The 15,469-nt window shown below is 44.7% G+C and overlaps 1 protein-coding gene across 12 annotated transcripts in view; it reads right to left on the bottom strand.

Moving 5' to 3' along the window:
• The window catches only part of SCAPER (S-phase cyclin A associated protein in the ER), a 631,592-nt gene that overhangs the window by 367,197 nt on the left and 248,926 nt on the right, over positions 1–15,469 (bottom strand). For all 12 annotated transcript variants that reach the window (XM_085896259.1, XM_085896255.1, XM_085896256.1 and 9 more), the window contains 4 exons: positions 7,655–7,797; positions 7,363–7,444; positions 7,014–7,166; positions 6,740–6,847 (listed from right to left, as the gene is read on the bottom strand). In XM_085896259.1, the coding sequence (XP_085752385.1) occupies positions 6,740–6,847; positions 7,014–7,166; positions 7,363–7,444; positions 7,655–7,797 (486 nt within the window). The remainder of the gene's footprint in view (positions 1–6,739; positions 6,848–7,013; positions 7,167–7,362; positions 7,445–7,654; positions 7,798–15,469) is intronic.

The following is a 15,469-nucleotide window of genomic DNA, read 5'->3' on the forward strand; positions in this document are numbered from 1 at the left end:
GAAAAATTCATTTAGACATCTTTATCAGAGGAAAACCGGCGCGGCCTTGCATCTATCCGAGGTCCGACCGTGCAATGCCATCAGCTCGGCCCAAACTTAGACACTAATAACTCGATCATTATAAATACAGCTATTGATAGGTATGAAGATCAGGTATTCGATGATATCAGTAAGGAAAGTGAAAAAGAGAACATTTTGAGCACTTTATCGTTAAGAAAACGTTGCGGCCTGTTCCAAGTCGAGGCATGGTTGAGCAGGCCCAAAAAATGGTGGCTTCAGACCCCAGCAAGGTAACCCAGGATCTGCCTTAAGACCCCAGAGAGCGAGGTGGCTGAGGATCACCCGAAAAAGGATATAATTAAATAAGGCTGTTAATTATCTTCAAAAGAGGTGTTAAAATTAACCCAAACACCCAATTTTCACTCATGCACTTCCTTGGAGTTCCCTTAGTATACATGCAAAGTTTCAGGCTGCTAGGTTTTATGCTTTTGGAGTTATGGAGGACACACACACACACACACACACACACACACACACACACACACACACACACACACACACACACACACACACACACACACACACACACACATTTAGTAGAGATTATATACTTAAAAAAAATCCATAGTATTGTGAAATAATAAATTAAAGGAAAGAAAATATTGGCACATGAAAAATCACACCACCCCCAAACACTCCCCCCCCTCAACTGCACACCCTTCACCCCAAAGGCAATGTTCAATAAAAGCCATGTACGTACACATCCATTCGCTTCAGGCACAAACCCTGTTTCTATTAAAGGACAGAAAGCTTTGAGATAATATAGGTTCCGAGACTCCAGGAGCTGCTTAACCGCCTGTCGCACCAACCAACGGTGTGCTGACATAATATACCGTCCGTCAGTATAAAAGAAGAGCAAAATGCACCCTGTTCTGTTTTGCACGCTGAAAGGGTTCAAGTACATGGATGTAACAAAGCAGCCAGCCATGGCACAGTTGGACCAACACTTGCCGCCCTCTGTCACCCTGGCAAGTGCACTAGTCTTGCAATGGTGGGAGGGCAAATGAATGCATGCAATAAAAGAAAAGGAGGTGGGGGGAAAAAATGGAGCAAAGGGCAGGGGTGGGGGGGGAGGCGGAATAATAGCACTACAAATATTTCAGTGCTGAAAGCTCTGGAAGGAAGGCAGAGCCGTTGAGAGGTTTTGGAAGGCTGTGGTGAGTGCTTAGGCCGAAGAAGTCGAGTGCAGGGGAGGGTGAAAGTCAGACAGCCACGCGCGCCCATATTGCCTCAAGCTTTTAGCATCCGTGTGCAACAATGCTTTACCAGCAAACAAAACATCGGATATCCACAGATGACAAGGAGAATGGGGGCGTTTACAGGAAGAATGTAGCAAAGACTGAAAGATATTTTTGGCCATTATGAACAAACCTTTGCTGTGAGCTCAAACTACGTATGTGCATGATGGTTTTTTCTCGTAAGCAAGACTCAGAATACGAGGAGACATAACTACATGATGTATGGTAGAGTATCCTACTTCCAAGCCATCAAAAATTTGTGGTACATGTAAGACAAAGGGACCAAGATGTATTAGAATACAAGCAATCAATGTTTTTGTTGTTGATAATCCAGAGCACACAATTATGTGGAGCCATTTAATAGACTAAGGTGCATTATCAGATCATGCAACATGTTCTATACAGAGCGACGGTTCTGCCAAAGCAGTTTCTGTCTCTGGTTACAATTGTGGACAGGTCGCCACTCAGACACAAGAAGTGAAGACAAGAATTTACAATTTGTTCATGGTGCTGGCGATAGCTCGCCTACTCTTCTTGAATGACATGTGTGAGATCTTCGCGAGAGATCTTTAAGGTCCGCAAGCTAATGCCAGCAGATAGGATGCCCAGTTAAACATCCATTCGAGGGACGGCACTCACATTGATGCCTCACCCTGCCTGTGAACACTGGGATGACAACTTATAGCTGGGTCAGGATTAAACCCCAAGCAAGACAGCTGAGAGGTGAGGGTGTGTACCTCTAGGTCACACAAACAGCCAAAGGTGTGTTATGCATAATCAAAATCATGTCCCATGACTTTTGGTTTGAAAAATGAACAAAAACAACCGAACACCAATGCTGACAGAGCATCTGCAATAATTATCAAACAATTTAAACAGTCAACGAGAAAGTATTTTTTATACTGACGATACTTGCAAAATCCATAAAACAAATTTGACCTCCACTCAAATATTACAAGGATTACAAGTGAATCGGATGAAAATTGAGAATTTTAGAAATTCGGCCTATGTTGACCTTTTTGCCAATGTTGATCTGAAAAATAATTGGCTGGTTGAATTCAGTGATTTCAAATATATATCCTCTTCAAATTTCAAGTGAATCGGATGAAAATTAAGGATTTTAGAAATACCACCTTAGTTGTTGACCTTTTGACCTCAAACACAAGAGGCTTCTTCCTTATGACAAACTCTACCATGTGGTGAAGTTTCGTGAAGATCGGTTTAAAATTGGACCTGGAGGTGATAAACAGACAAAAAGACAGAAATACAGAAAAACAGACAGAAAGACAGAAAAACAGACAGAAATACAGAAAAACAGACAGAAAGACAGAAAAACAGACAGAAAGACAGAAAAACAGACAGACAGACAGAAAAACAGACAGACAGACAGACAGAAAAAGACAGACAGATAGACAGAAAAAGACAGACAGACAGAAAAAGACAGACAGACAGAAAAAGACAGACAGACAGAACAACAGACAGACAGAACAACAGACAGACAGAACAACAGACAGACAGAACAACAGACAGACAGAACAACAGACAGACAGAACAACAGACAGACAGAACAACAGACAGACAGACAGAACAACAGACAGACAGACAGAACAACAGACAGACAGACAGACAGACAGAACAACAGACAGACAGACAGACAGAACAACAGACAGACAGACAGACAGAACAACAGACAGACAGACAGACAGAACAACAGACAGACAGACAGAACAACAGACAGACAGAACAACAGACAGACAGACAGACAGAACAACAGACAGACAGACAGACAGAACAACAGACAGACAGAACAGACAGACAGACAGACAGAACAACAGACAGACAGAACAACAGACAGACAGAACAACAGACAGACAGACAGAACAACAGACAGACAGACAGAACAACAGACAGACAGACAGAACAACAGACAGACAGACAGAACAACAGACAGACAGACAGACAGAACAACAGACAGACAGACAGACAGAACAACAGACAGACAGACAGCCAGAACAACAGACAGACAGAACAACAGACAGACAGAACAACAGACAGACAGACAGACAGAACAACAGACAGACAGACAGACAGAACAACAGACAGACAGACAGACAGAACAACAGACAGACAGACAGACAGAACAACAGACAGACAGACAGACAGAACAACAGACAGACAGACAGACAGAACAACAGACAGACAGACAGACAGACAGAACAACAGACAGACAGAACAACAGACAGACAGAACAACAGACAGACAGACAGAACAACAGACAGACAGAACAGACAGCCAGACAGACAGAACAGACAGACAGACAGACAGAACTACAGACAGACAGACAGACAGACAGACACAACAACAGACAGACAGACAGAACAACAGACAGACAGACAGACAGACAGACAGAACAACAGACAGACAGACAGAACAACAGACAGACAGACAGACAGAACAACAGACAGACAGACAGACAGACAGACAGACAGAACAACAGACAGACAGACAGAACAACAGACAGACAGACAGAACAACAGACAGACAGACAGAACAACAGACAGACAGACAGAACAACAGACAGACAGACAGAACAACAGACAGACAGACAGAACAACAGACAGACAGACAGAACAACAGACAGACAGACAGAACAACAGACAGACAGACAGAACAACAGACAGACAGACAGAACAACAGACAGACAGACAGAACAACAGACAGACAGACAGAACAACAGACAGACAGACAGAACAACAGACAGACAGAACAACAGACAGACAGAACAACAGACAGACAGAACAACAGACAGACAGAACAACAGACAGAAAGAACAACAGACAGAAAGAACAACAGACAGAAAGAACAACAGACAGAAAGAACAACAGACAGACAGAACAACAGAGAGACAGAACAACAGACAGACAGAACAACAGACAGACAGAACAACAGACAGACAGAACAACAGACAGACAGAACAACAGACAGACAGAATAACAGACAGACAGAATAACAGACAGACAGAATAACAGACAGACAGAATAACAGACAGACAGAATAACAGACAGACAGAATAACAGACAGACAGAATAACAGACAGACAGAATAACAGACAGACAGAATAACAGACAGACAGAATAACAGACAGACAGAATAACAGACAGACAGAATAACAGACAGACAGAATAACAGACAGACAGAATAACAGACAGACAGAATAACAGACAGACAGAATAACAAAATCGACTGACCAATATAGTTGAAAAATCTTCGATTTTGGAAGTAACAAACTCACAGACAGAAAGCGGTGAAAACATAATCTCCTTCACCTTTGGTGGCGGAGGTAAAAATGTCAAGGTTCATGGAAAAGATGAAGTACAGAGGGATTAGACGCCGACATGGCAACAAAGGAATTAAGAGAACAGGTAAACAAGGGATGGAGGAATGAATGGACAGGACAATGTAATAATAAATAATAATGACCGTTTTTACAGCCATTTTTCCCTGCTGTGCAGGGGTTTGGCTTTTTTCTTGAGGCAATGTTTTATGGCCGGATGCCCTTCCTGACGCCAACCCTGGTCGCCTCTTACGACACACAGGGATATGGTACACCTATTCTAACCGGGGCATACACCGGGACCAGTACACTGGCACTCATTTCACCGACCTCGGAAGGATGACAGGCTGAGTCAACCCCCTGGTGTTAATTCAGCAGCCAACGGGGCTTGAACTCAGGACCCTTGGATCCCAAGCCGCCACCCTAACCACTAAGCCAACACCAGCCTTAGGACAGGACAATGTAATGGAGGAGGATAAGTATAAACAATCACAGGGGAATTGGGGAACATGATCATTTTACAGAACCTGAGAGTTGGTGTCAAAGCCACCCAATGCTCGCCTGTTTATACATTTATCGTTTTTTTAAAAGACTAGTCTAATTATATTTTTTATTATGCATTGCAGTGAAGTCTGATCCAAATAATTTTAAAGCAATATATGTATTTGTATATTGTAATCAGTAAAAAATAGTGTGGTAGATAAAAACATTAGAAAGGAAATAACTTGCACCAAAAACTTTAACATTTTCACGCTCACGCTGATGCTCACGCTCACGCCGGGGGTATCGCTAAAGCTCTCTGTTCTTCGAACAGGCGAGCTAACCAGAGAGTTGGTGTCAAAGCCACCCAATGCTCGCCTGTTTATACATTTATCGTTTTTAAAAGACTAGTCTCATAATATTTTTCATAAAGCATTGCAGTGAAGTCTGATCCAAATAATTTTAAAGCAATATATGTATTTGTATATTGTAATCAGTAAAAAACTGTGGTAGATAAGAATATTAGAAAGGAAATAAGTTGCACCAAAAACTTTAACATTATCACGCTCACGCCGGGGGTATCGCTATCGCTCTCTGTTCTTCAAACAGGCAAGCTAAAAACTAACACCTTCTTTGCGTTAATGATGTGGCGTCAAGGATGAAGAGATTTCAGGCGGCAGCATTATCTTCCTCAACAATGATAAAATATAGGATCCTGGCTATAATTAGCAAGGATTAGATTAATCTCGAAGAAGCAGCTGATACTCAGAGGTCCCCTGCATTTTGGAAGATATGAGGAATAGATCTGTGCAATATAAAAGCTAAATCTTGAAAGATTTTTGAAATATCGTGTACAAATGCCAAGTTACCGAGTTGGTTGCCATGGCAACAGCACTCAGCCAATCACAGCCATGATCTAATCAGGTTGAGATAATGTCATGAGGAATATATATCTGCAATATCAAAGCTAAATGTTGAATGGTTTTTGAAATATCACGTACACAAAAGTACGTGGACAAATGATCGGTCGGACAAAGCTCATCTTAATGTCCCACGTCCCCGACCTTGTCGGAGGAGGGACTGGGGATAACTGCTTTGTAACCTGGTGGTTGGTAGGGTATACTAGAGGTACGCACACTCACTTCTGAGCTGTCTTACTTGGGTTTGAATCCCGATCTAGTTATAATCTGTCATCCTGGTGTTTCACAGGCAGGGCGAGATATCAAAGTGTGTGCCGTCTCTCGGATATACGTGAAAATGTTGCGTCCCATCTGCCGGCATTGGTCGGTGGATGTTAAAGACCCCACAGTGTCCTTCACGAAGCACCCCAAACAAATTACAAATTCCTGTCGGTTTCACTTGAATATCATGCTCGGCCAGCCAGTTCATGAAAGACATGGGCCAAAAAAATGTTTTTGTAGTCGACCCCACAAGAAGGTGGAAACAATTGGGCTGTGGAAGAGGTAGGAGTAGACTTTGTAACCAGAACAATAAGGAGAAGTAAATTAATAAAATACTCTGTCAAGTTTGCATTATCCAGTTAAGAAGTTATATACAAGTTGTGCTACAGACACCCAAAGACAACTGCTAATGGTCGGCTGGTTGGACAGTTCATGTTGGATCTTACCACTTCCTCATCCGAAAGCTCACGTCCATGAACATTGCCTTGCTCTCGAACTGCCTGCTGATGCTTGCGTCCACGGATGTGACTAAGCAGGTAAACCTCAGAGGATATCTGAAGAAGCAACAGAGAAGACGTGAAAAATGAAAAGGCAGAACCCAGGACGAAACCAATAAATAGTCAATAGATGTACAATGTGTCCTAGAAATCATCAAAAGAGAAAATTTTTATTCTCACATTCATCATGCAAGTGTCAAATATCCTGAAAAGCAGATATTACCGTTACATTGCAGATGGTACATTCTTTCTCGCACTCGTATGGTGTGAGTCGTGGCGGATTCTCAGTGGAACTGTGACGTCCACTACTGAGCTCAGCTGCCTTCTCCTTCCGTTGCTCTATCTGTTCAAGATGTCGCCGCACGCTCTCATCATGCTGTGAACACCACGGAATAAAACCATCCATCACATCCCGTGGTCTGTACATGATTTCCACAGATATTCTCCTTGATCATGATTGCTACAGTAGACCCATAAGGGGTAAGGATTTGAGCAAACACAGGTAAAGAAGGAAGGAAGGAAGAACAGGGAAGGCAGAAAGATTGCAGAACGAATGGCAAAACCAACTTTACCTTCAGTTGGATCTTTTTCTGCAGCTCCTCCACGGCTTCTTGTTGAGCCGCATTAAGTGCTGCCAGCCTTTCCTCTCTCTCCCTGAAGGAACAACGTGAAACATTCGGAAACACGATAATTTCGAACTCGTGAAAAGGAAGTCATCATTTACTTGTGCACAACGCACCGATGAGAGTTCATAAACAGCGAAGAATGAGTGGGAGGGAGCGGTCGGGGAGAAGTGCTCCAAGTTTGTAACGAGAGTGGAAAATAATCAAAAGTGCAGTGCATTTGTTCAAATCTAAAGTTCACCTGGCCCTCTCACGTGCGGCATCTTCACGAGCCTTCTCCTTCTCTTGGCGCTGAGCTTCGACGCGAGCTTCATGCTCCTTGCGCTTCAGTACTATCTCCTCAACTCGGGCCAATCTCTCTGCTTCCAAAGCACGTTTTCGCTCCTGGTGACCAATGGTGCACAAAGGTATGGTGAGAGACCTCAAAACAAGACATTAACAAAATCTTGCACCAAATAAATCACCATTTATAGGTGGGCTTATGGGATAGTTCAGAGGTACTGTACTTACATTTATGCAGTTTATAGTCTGGGTTTTATTCCTCGGCTGACCATGAACTATCATTGTGGTGCTTCACAGACACGTCATTGCATTAATGAGTGCACTTTATCTTGGAGGGGATGTGAAGCCAGCTGTTTCATCTGCTAGCATTTGGTAGAGATTAAAAATTCCACAGTGCCTTTCAAAAAGAGGAGACCATTGCCTGAAAGTTTCCACCGTCAGTCCCATCTGCCAGTCTGCGATATGTTGTGTTAATTCCACATACTCGATGTGGGTCTGATCCCTCAGCTGGAATTCTTGGAGACGAAGAATAAGAGTCACCAACCTGATCAACAAAACATGGCAAATGACGATGACGATGACGATGACGAAGAAGAAGAATACAAAGAAGGAGATAACGACGACAAAGAAGAAGAAATCAACTTTTCTATTTTTCAAATCACTCGTCTGCAGTACTCAGCTGCTTGTTTGCATCATTTACATCAAATGCTGGCAGACAGGACCCTGGCTTAACATCCCAAGAGACGGATGGCGCACTCAACAATGCAACGGCTTGCCAACAAAACACTAGAATGACAGTTTATAATCCGTTTGTGAATCGAACCCAAATGAGACAACTCCTACTTCTTTGTATCCTCTCTGACCAAGAAATCGGCATTCAATGCTCACACGAGTTTATTATAATTTAGATCAACAACCATTCGCAAATAACGGATTTGCATTGACAAGCCTGACAGCCAATCAAAACGGTGAGTCTCAAATTAGATGACCAAGAAACATAGCAATGGAGGGAAGACAATTATTGCAAAAGGATCTGCTGATAGAATTTTGAAATTTAAAAACATTTTACTCGTGGAAACAAAGAAAGTGAAAGAAAGGCGAATATCATTCCCACATAGGCAAATGTCCGAAACGGAAATATGTTGACCAACTTAGTGGAAAGGTACATCCCCAGTTACAAATAGGAATAAATAGATTATTCAAAGTTAAACTTCCTGGTAATGAATGCAGGGTAAAGATGCTGCAGTTTTGTTGTTTTTTGATGCTCATATCCATTATCAACTTCGAACAATCGGTTTTCTTTACAGGATCGAGTTTGACTTTAATTTAGTTGTGCTTAAAAGTTGGCCGCAGTCCAATTGGCTGCTGACAATAAATAAAAACTGATAAGATGTACGCATTTACATGTTTGTCCTGTATAATAATTCTACAGTTTGTCTGCATTACAACCCCCGACCCGAACAACATAATCCACGTCATGTCGCATGACAATACTGAGAGAGAAATATGGCAATGTGACCTTTTACTGCATCACCTCTTAATATTCCAACTCCAATGACTTAATAGAAATTGAATTTTAAGATATCGTGCCCCGCTCCTTCCCAATTCCATATCCAGGTGATGCACGATGTCATCACCTGGGCTTTACTCCGTTTGTTTGTTTCCTTGTTTGTCCGGGTGATCTCAGCCATCTTTTGAGCTAGGAAGCTGAAATTTGTGGAGAAAAGTGAAGATGAGTTTCGGCAAAAACAAGATGTTATATTTATTGATGAGTCAATTAACTGATTAATTAGTTGATTATTATCGATTTATTAATTCCTTATTTATTTTCTTTCTCTGGACAATATCTCAGGCACCTTTTGAGCTCGGAAGCTGATATTTGGACACGACAGTGACCAAGTGATATGGCTATAAAAAGGGTGTTTTAGTTTTATTGATTAATCAATTAATCAATTAATTACTTAATTTCAAAAAAGTTACATATGCAGATGAAACAGTGGTGGTTTAGGTAAGCTATTCACCAATTGATAAAGAAATTAATTATTTTACGATTATTATTAATTTATTTTAATTATGCAATAAATCAATCAACTGTTGTGCAACACTCCACCCCAATTCCATCTCCATGTGTTGCACGGCGGCATCGCCGGGCACCGAAGGCGCCCCGGCGATGTCGCACACTGGAAGATTTGTCATTTATTTATTTACTTGGCATGGGGTGGTGTACTTTGAATGTACCTTGACTTATTTAAGATGTTTCTGAGTATATTCCCTGATGCCTATTTGTACACTTCCTGATGCATATTTGTACATTTCCTGATGGTCAGGTTGATGTGATGATACCATCTCTGACTTATTTCCAGTTGTTGCTGGAGTTCATCAAGGGTGAGTACTGGCCCCCACACGTTTCAGCACTTGTATGGACTGGATTCTGGGGAAGATGTCGCAGTAATGAAGCTGTGGTGCATCGTTTGGGAATGTCAAGATCTCTGACCTGGATTTTGCAGATGATGCAGTCATTTTTGTAGAGATTCTAGATATCTTTTTGGGGGCCCACGAGATGCTGAATGAGGAGTCCGAGCCACTGGGATTACAGGTTTCCTGGGATACAACTAAGATGCAGGCTTTCAATGACATCTTGGATGCTGCTATCCTGTCTGTACTTGTTTGTGGCGAGGATGTTGAGGTCACGGAGATATTCACTTCCCTTGGCAGTGATATTCTTGTCTCTGCTGGCTCTGAGCCAGAGGTCAACAGACGTCTGGGTTGGGCCTGGGGTGTCATGGATTCACTGGATAATGGGGTGTGGCACTGCCGGTACCTGTGCGCGAGGACGAAAGTCCAAGTCTTCAGGTCCTTGGTGATTCCAGTCTTGCTCTACGGATGTGAGACTTGGACTCTGAAAAGGGATCTGAGATGGAGACTTAATTCCTTTGGGACCAGGTCTCTTCGGAGAATCCTTGGCTGTCGCTGGGCAGACTTTGTGTCCAATGAGCAGTTGCTGAGAGAGACTCAAATGAGATTTGTTACCTGCATAGTCTGTGAGCGTCAGCTGTGGCTGTAAGGACATGTGGCTCGTTTTCCTGATGCTGATCCTGCTCACCAGATTCTCTCAGCGAGAGAGTCTCGTGAGTGGAGGAGGCCAATGGGCCGATCACGTTCCTCATGCTTGCGGCAGGTTGATCAGCATCTCAAGTAGATGGGGATGGGCCAGGCATCTGCCTGGGGGATGGCCAGACAGAGGCCCCTGGAGTACCGGTGAAAAGTGGATGCAGCGACGCGCTGTTCCGGTGCATGCTCCCATACCTGACCTAACCTGGTGGTTGGATGAGCACAAAAGGGCAATGTGATTGGGTAACACAGATCAGTCAGCAATTGCACAGCACTGCATACAAACAGGGCATCAACTGGACCTCGGAAGAACATGCGTATTGGACGTCACACCCAACAAACACCGACAATTAATGGTCGAAGCCTTGCAAAGAACAGAGATGTGGTCTCAACAACGAATCCATTGATTTCCCTCCAGACGACAACCCATTAGTTAAAGCATCTATAAGAGGATGGTGCAAGAGCAAGGATACAGGTAGGTTCACAAGTACGTCTTGGTACAAGTATACCACCACAAGAAATCACAACGCCACAGCAACGCACTGCTCCACACACGAACACGCCATCACGCAACACACACTCACACCTTTCACCAGTACATGCACAACACATGCAGAAAGCCTATCAATCTGCAACCCCAGCCCAATCCACACGCAGACCCAAAACACAGTCTTTTAATAACCCCGAGGTACTGTCAGGTCAGGCCAGATTAGATGTGACTTGCTACACGTATCATGTAAACCTGGACGAACCTGTTCCATGGTCGGGTTGTCGGCGACTAAACCATCTCCCCCACAGGTTTTTTGGTGAGGAGGGTGTTTGGATATGGACACCCAGCAGGATTAAAAACAAAACCCGTCAAAGGGCGGAGGAGCGCCTTGTGAGGCAATGGACACCCATATCTAGTCCCCATCTGTGTCTGCGGACGTCCTTCACAAGTTGGGTTACTTCCTATTCGGAGGTTGGTGGCAGGATTTGCACTCCGGCCACCATAAAACCCTTAATTCCACAAAACACAAAAACGCAAAGAAATCTGAAAACCCACTCCGTGGGAGTACCTCCTGTGCAGCTTCCCTTCGCAGGGCAGCTCCCTGGATGACGGGATTGGGGCAAAGCCTTCGGGACCCCAATCTTTGATGATAAAAGGGAAACTATGGGGTAACATTCCCGGGTCAGATTGCGGGAGAGTGTGTTGGAGTGGTGCTGAGGTGTCGTCCACCAGACGGCTGTCTCCTTGGGTTAACCTAAGGCAGTCCCTTCAGGTGGGTGCCTGGAATGTCCTATCCCGAAGAGAGGATAATCACCTGTCTGTTATCATCAGAGCTCAAGCGTTTGGACATCAGTATTGCAGCACTCTCTGAGGTTCGGAGACCGGATTGCAGCGAGATCATGGTGGGTGGGTACACCTACTATTGGTCTGGTCGCTCTGATGGTTACCATTCACAAGGAGTTGCTGTAGCTGTGTCCAATAAGCTGACTCCAATGATAACTGAGGTAACACCGGTCAACGTGCGTATTGTGAGACTAAGGATTCATCACTCCTTAAGTGTCATTTCCCTGGTCTCTGTTTATGCTCCGACTGAGGCGAGTGATCTCACTGTGAAGGATGCATTCTGTACCACGCTCGAGTCTGTGGTTGATCAGTGCCCCAGAAGAGATACACTTCTAGTCTTGGGGGATTTCAATGCATCGACTGGAACTGATAGGGATGGTTATGAGATGTGTGTTGGTCCCAATGGGTCAGGAACTATGAATCAGAATAGCACTAAGTTCCTTGACTTTGTAAGAAGTCATGGACTTAGGGTGGCTGGTTCATGGTTTCAGCACCCACAAGCTCATCGCTGGACTTGGTATTCCAACGCTGGCGGTGTGGCAAAAGAGATTGACCATGTCCTCATTGACGGTCGCTGGAGGATGATCAAGAACTGCAGGGTCTACCGGAGTGCTCAGTTCCTCAATACTGACCACCGGCTTGTTGTGGCAACTCTGAAGTTGCACCTTAAATCTAGGAGAATGGTACCATCCCAGCCAAGGCTGGATGTTGGCAAACTCAAGGATGAGAGGATAGCTGAGGAGTTTGCGAACAAGCTCAGTATAGATTTGGGGGGTCTGGGTGCTTTTGGGGGTCCTGAAGAGTTGTGGAGTGCCTTCAAGACCACCGTCCTCGATGTTGCCGGTGGATGTCTTGGAACTCACCGCAGGGCAAAGAAGAATTTTGTCTCTCAAGGGACACTGGATACAATTGACCAGAGTCGCAGGGCCAGGCTGACTGGCAGAGCTGAGCTGTTCAGGGAGCTGAGGCGTAAAACTGTTTGAGCGCTAAGGGTGGACAAGGAGGCCTATGTGCGAAGAATCTGTGAGGGGGTAGAGCATCACCTGTAGTCAGGTGATTCTCGCCCTGCTTCCAGGGGAATTCGCGCATTGCGTTCATCCAAGCCCATCCCTCGATGTACAGCAATTAGAGCAGAGGGTGGTAGGTTCTTTCGGAGGAGTCCGAAGTGAAGGTCCGCTGGGCCGGTTACTTTGAGCAGTTGTGCCAGGCTGATCCATCAGCTGTCAAGTTGGACGTCAGGGGTGTTACAATCCCTGTTGCTGACCCTCCAATCAACTGTGATCCACCTTAGTTTGTGGAAACACAGGCTGCGGTGTACTGGTTGAAATGGGGTAAAGCTCCTGGGATCTGTAGCATTCATGCTGAACTTCTCAAGACTGTTGGAAATGCTGTACCCATGTCATTGCATGCAGTTCTGTGATCTGCCCGGAACACAGGCATCATCCAAACTGACTGGAAGAGGGGCCTTGTTGTCCCTTTCTGGAAAGGGAAGGGTGATCGCCAAGACTGCAACAACTACCGAGGGGTGACGCTGCTCTCAGTGCCGGGCAAGGTCTTTGCTCGGATAATTATTGATGGTGTTCGCCACCATCTGCTTGAGCACCAGCGTCCAGAGCAGTCAGGCTTTACACCAAAGAGGTCAACGATTGACCGTATCCTTGCTCTTCGGGTCCTCACCGAACGCAGATGAGAGTTTCGGCAGGGGCTGCTTGCAGCCTATGTTGATCTCTGTAAAGCGTTCGATTCAGTGAATCGGGATGCCCTCTGGAGGATTCTAGTTCTACGTGGGGTGCGACCAAAACTGATCGATCTGAAGTCTGAACTCTACTCTGGTACTGAGAGTGCTGTGAAATGTGGTGGTGCCATCTCTGACTTATTTCCAGTTGTTACTGGAGTTCGTTGGGGGTGTGGACTGGCCCCCAGACTTTTCAGCACTTGTATGGACTGGATTCTAAGGAGGATATAGGAGAGATCAAGCTGCGGTGCATCGTTTGGGAATGTCAAGATCTCTGACCTTGATTTCGCAGATAATGCAGTAATCTTTGCGAATACTTTAGAGATCCTTTAGGGGGCCTCAAGGTGCTGAATGAGGAGTCGGAACCGCTGGGATTATGAGTTTCCTGGGTCAAAACTAAGATCCAGGCTTTCAATGACATCTTGAATGCTGCTGTCCTGTCTGTGCCTGTTTGTGGTGAGCATGTTGATGTCGTGCAGAGATTCACTTACCTTGGCAGTGATATTCATGTCTCTGCTCGCTGTGAGTCAGAGGTCAATAGACGTCTGGGTCGGGCCTGGAGAGTCATGGATTCACTGGATAATGGGGTGTGGCGCTGCCGGTACCTGTGCGGGAGGACGAAAGTCCGAGTCTTCAGGTCCTTGGTGCTTCCAGTCTTGCTCTATGGATGCGAGATGTGGACTCTGACCAAGGATCTGAGATGGAGACTTAATTCCTTTGGTTCCAGGTCTCTTCGGAGAATCCTTGGCAATCGCTAGTCGGACTTTGTGTCCAACGAGCGGTTGCTGAGAGAGACTCAAATGAGATTTGTTACCTGCATAGTCCATGAGCGTCAGCTGCGGTTGGATGGACACGTGGCTCGTTTTCCTGACGCTGATCTTGCTCACCAGATTCTCTCAGCGAGGGAGTCTCCTGAGCGGAGGAGGGCAATGGGCTGACCACGTGCCTCGTGGTTGCAGCAGGTTGATCAGCATCTCAAGGAGATGGGGATGGGCCAGGCATCTGCCTGGGGGATGGCCAGACGGAGGCCCCTGGAGTACCGGCGGAAAGTGGATGCAGCGACGTGCTTCTCTGGCGCATGTTCCCAAACCTGACCTGACCTGACCTGACCTGAGGTACTTGGGCATGCACAGTTCTCTGTGCATATGCACAATTACAATACCAGATTTAAAAATAAAAAAAAAATTCATCACCAGGAATCAGTCGTGGTAATCTAATGATGAGTGACATTGCCACAATCTGATAACTAAAATATGTATGCATGCTCACACACGTGACCGGAAGTGGTTCGCTATGAATGGCTAAGTGTGGTTAGCTGTACCTCCTGTCTTGAGAAGGCTCACGGACCGCAAGCGAAACGTCACCTGAGGAAGACTCTCTTTCGTGTTTGTTTGTTAAAAAATTGGGGAGTAGAGTTTACTCGGACTTTGTTCGATCTACTGCTTGGCTGTGCTGTGTACCTGAACGACATATAAATATGTATATATATATATATATATATATATATATATATATATATATATATATATATATATATATATATATATATATATATATATATATATTGTTGCGGATCCGGGGGTGGGGGGTTCTCA

This window comes from Eptatretus burgeri, chromosome 9 (assembly GCF_056783735.1).
Source record: "Eptatretus burgeri isolate ZD-2024b chromosome 9, Ebu_testis_v1, whole genome shotgun sequence".
NCBI classification, from domain to species: Eukaryota; Metazoa; Chordata; class Myxini; order Myxiniformes; family Myxinidae; genus Eptatretus; species Eptatretus burgeri.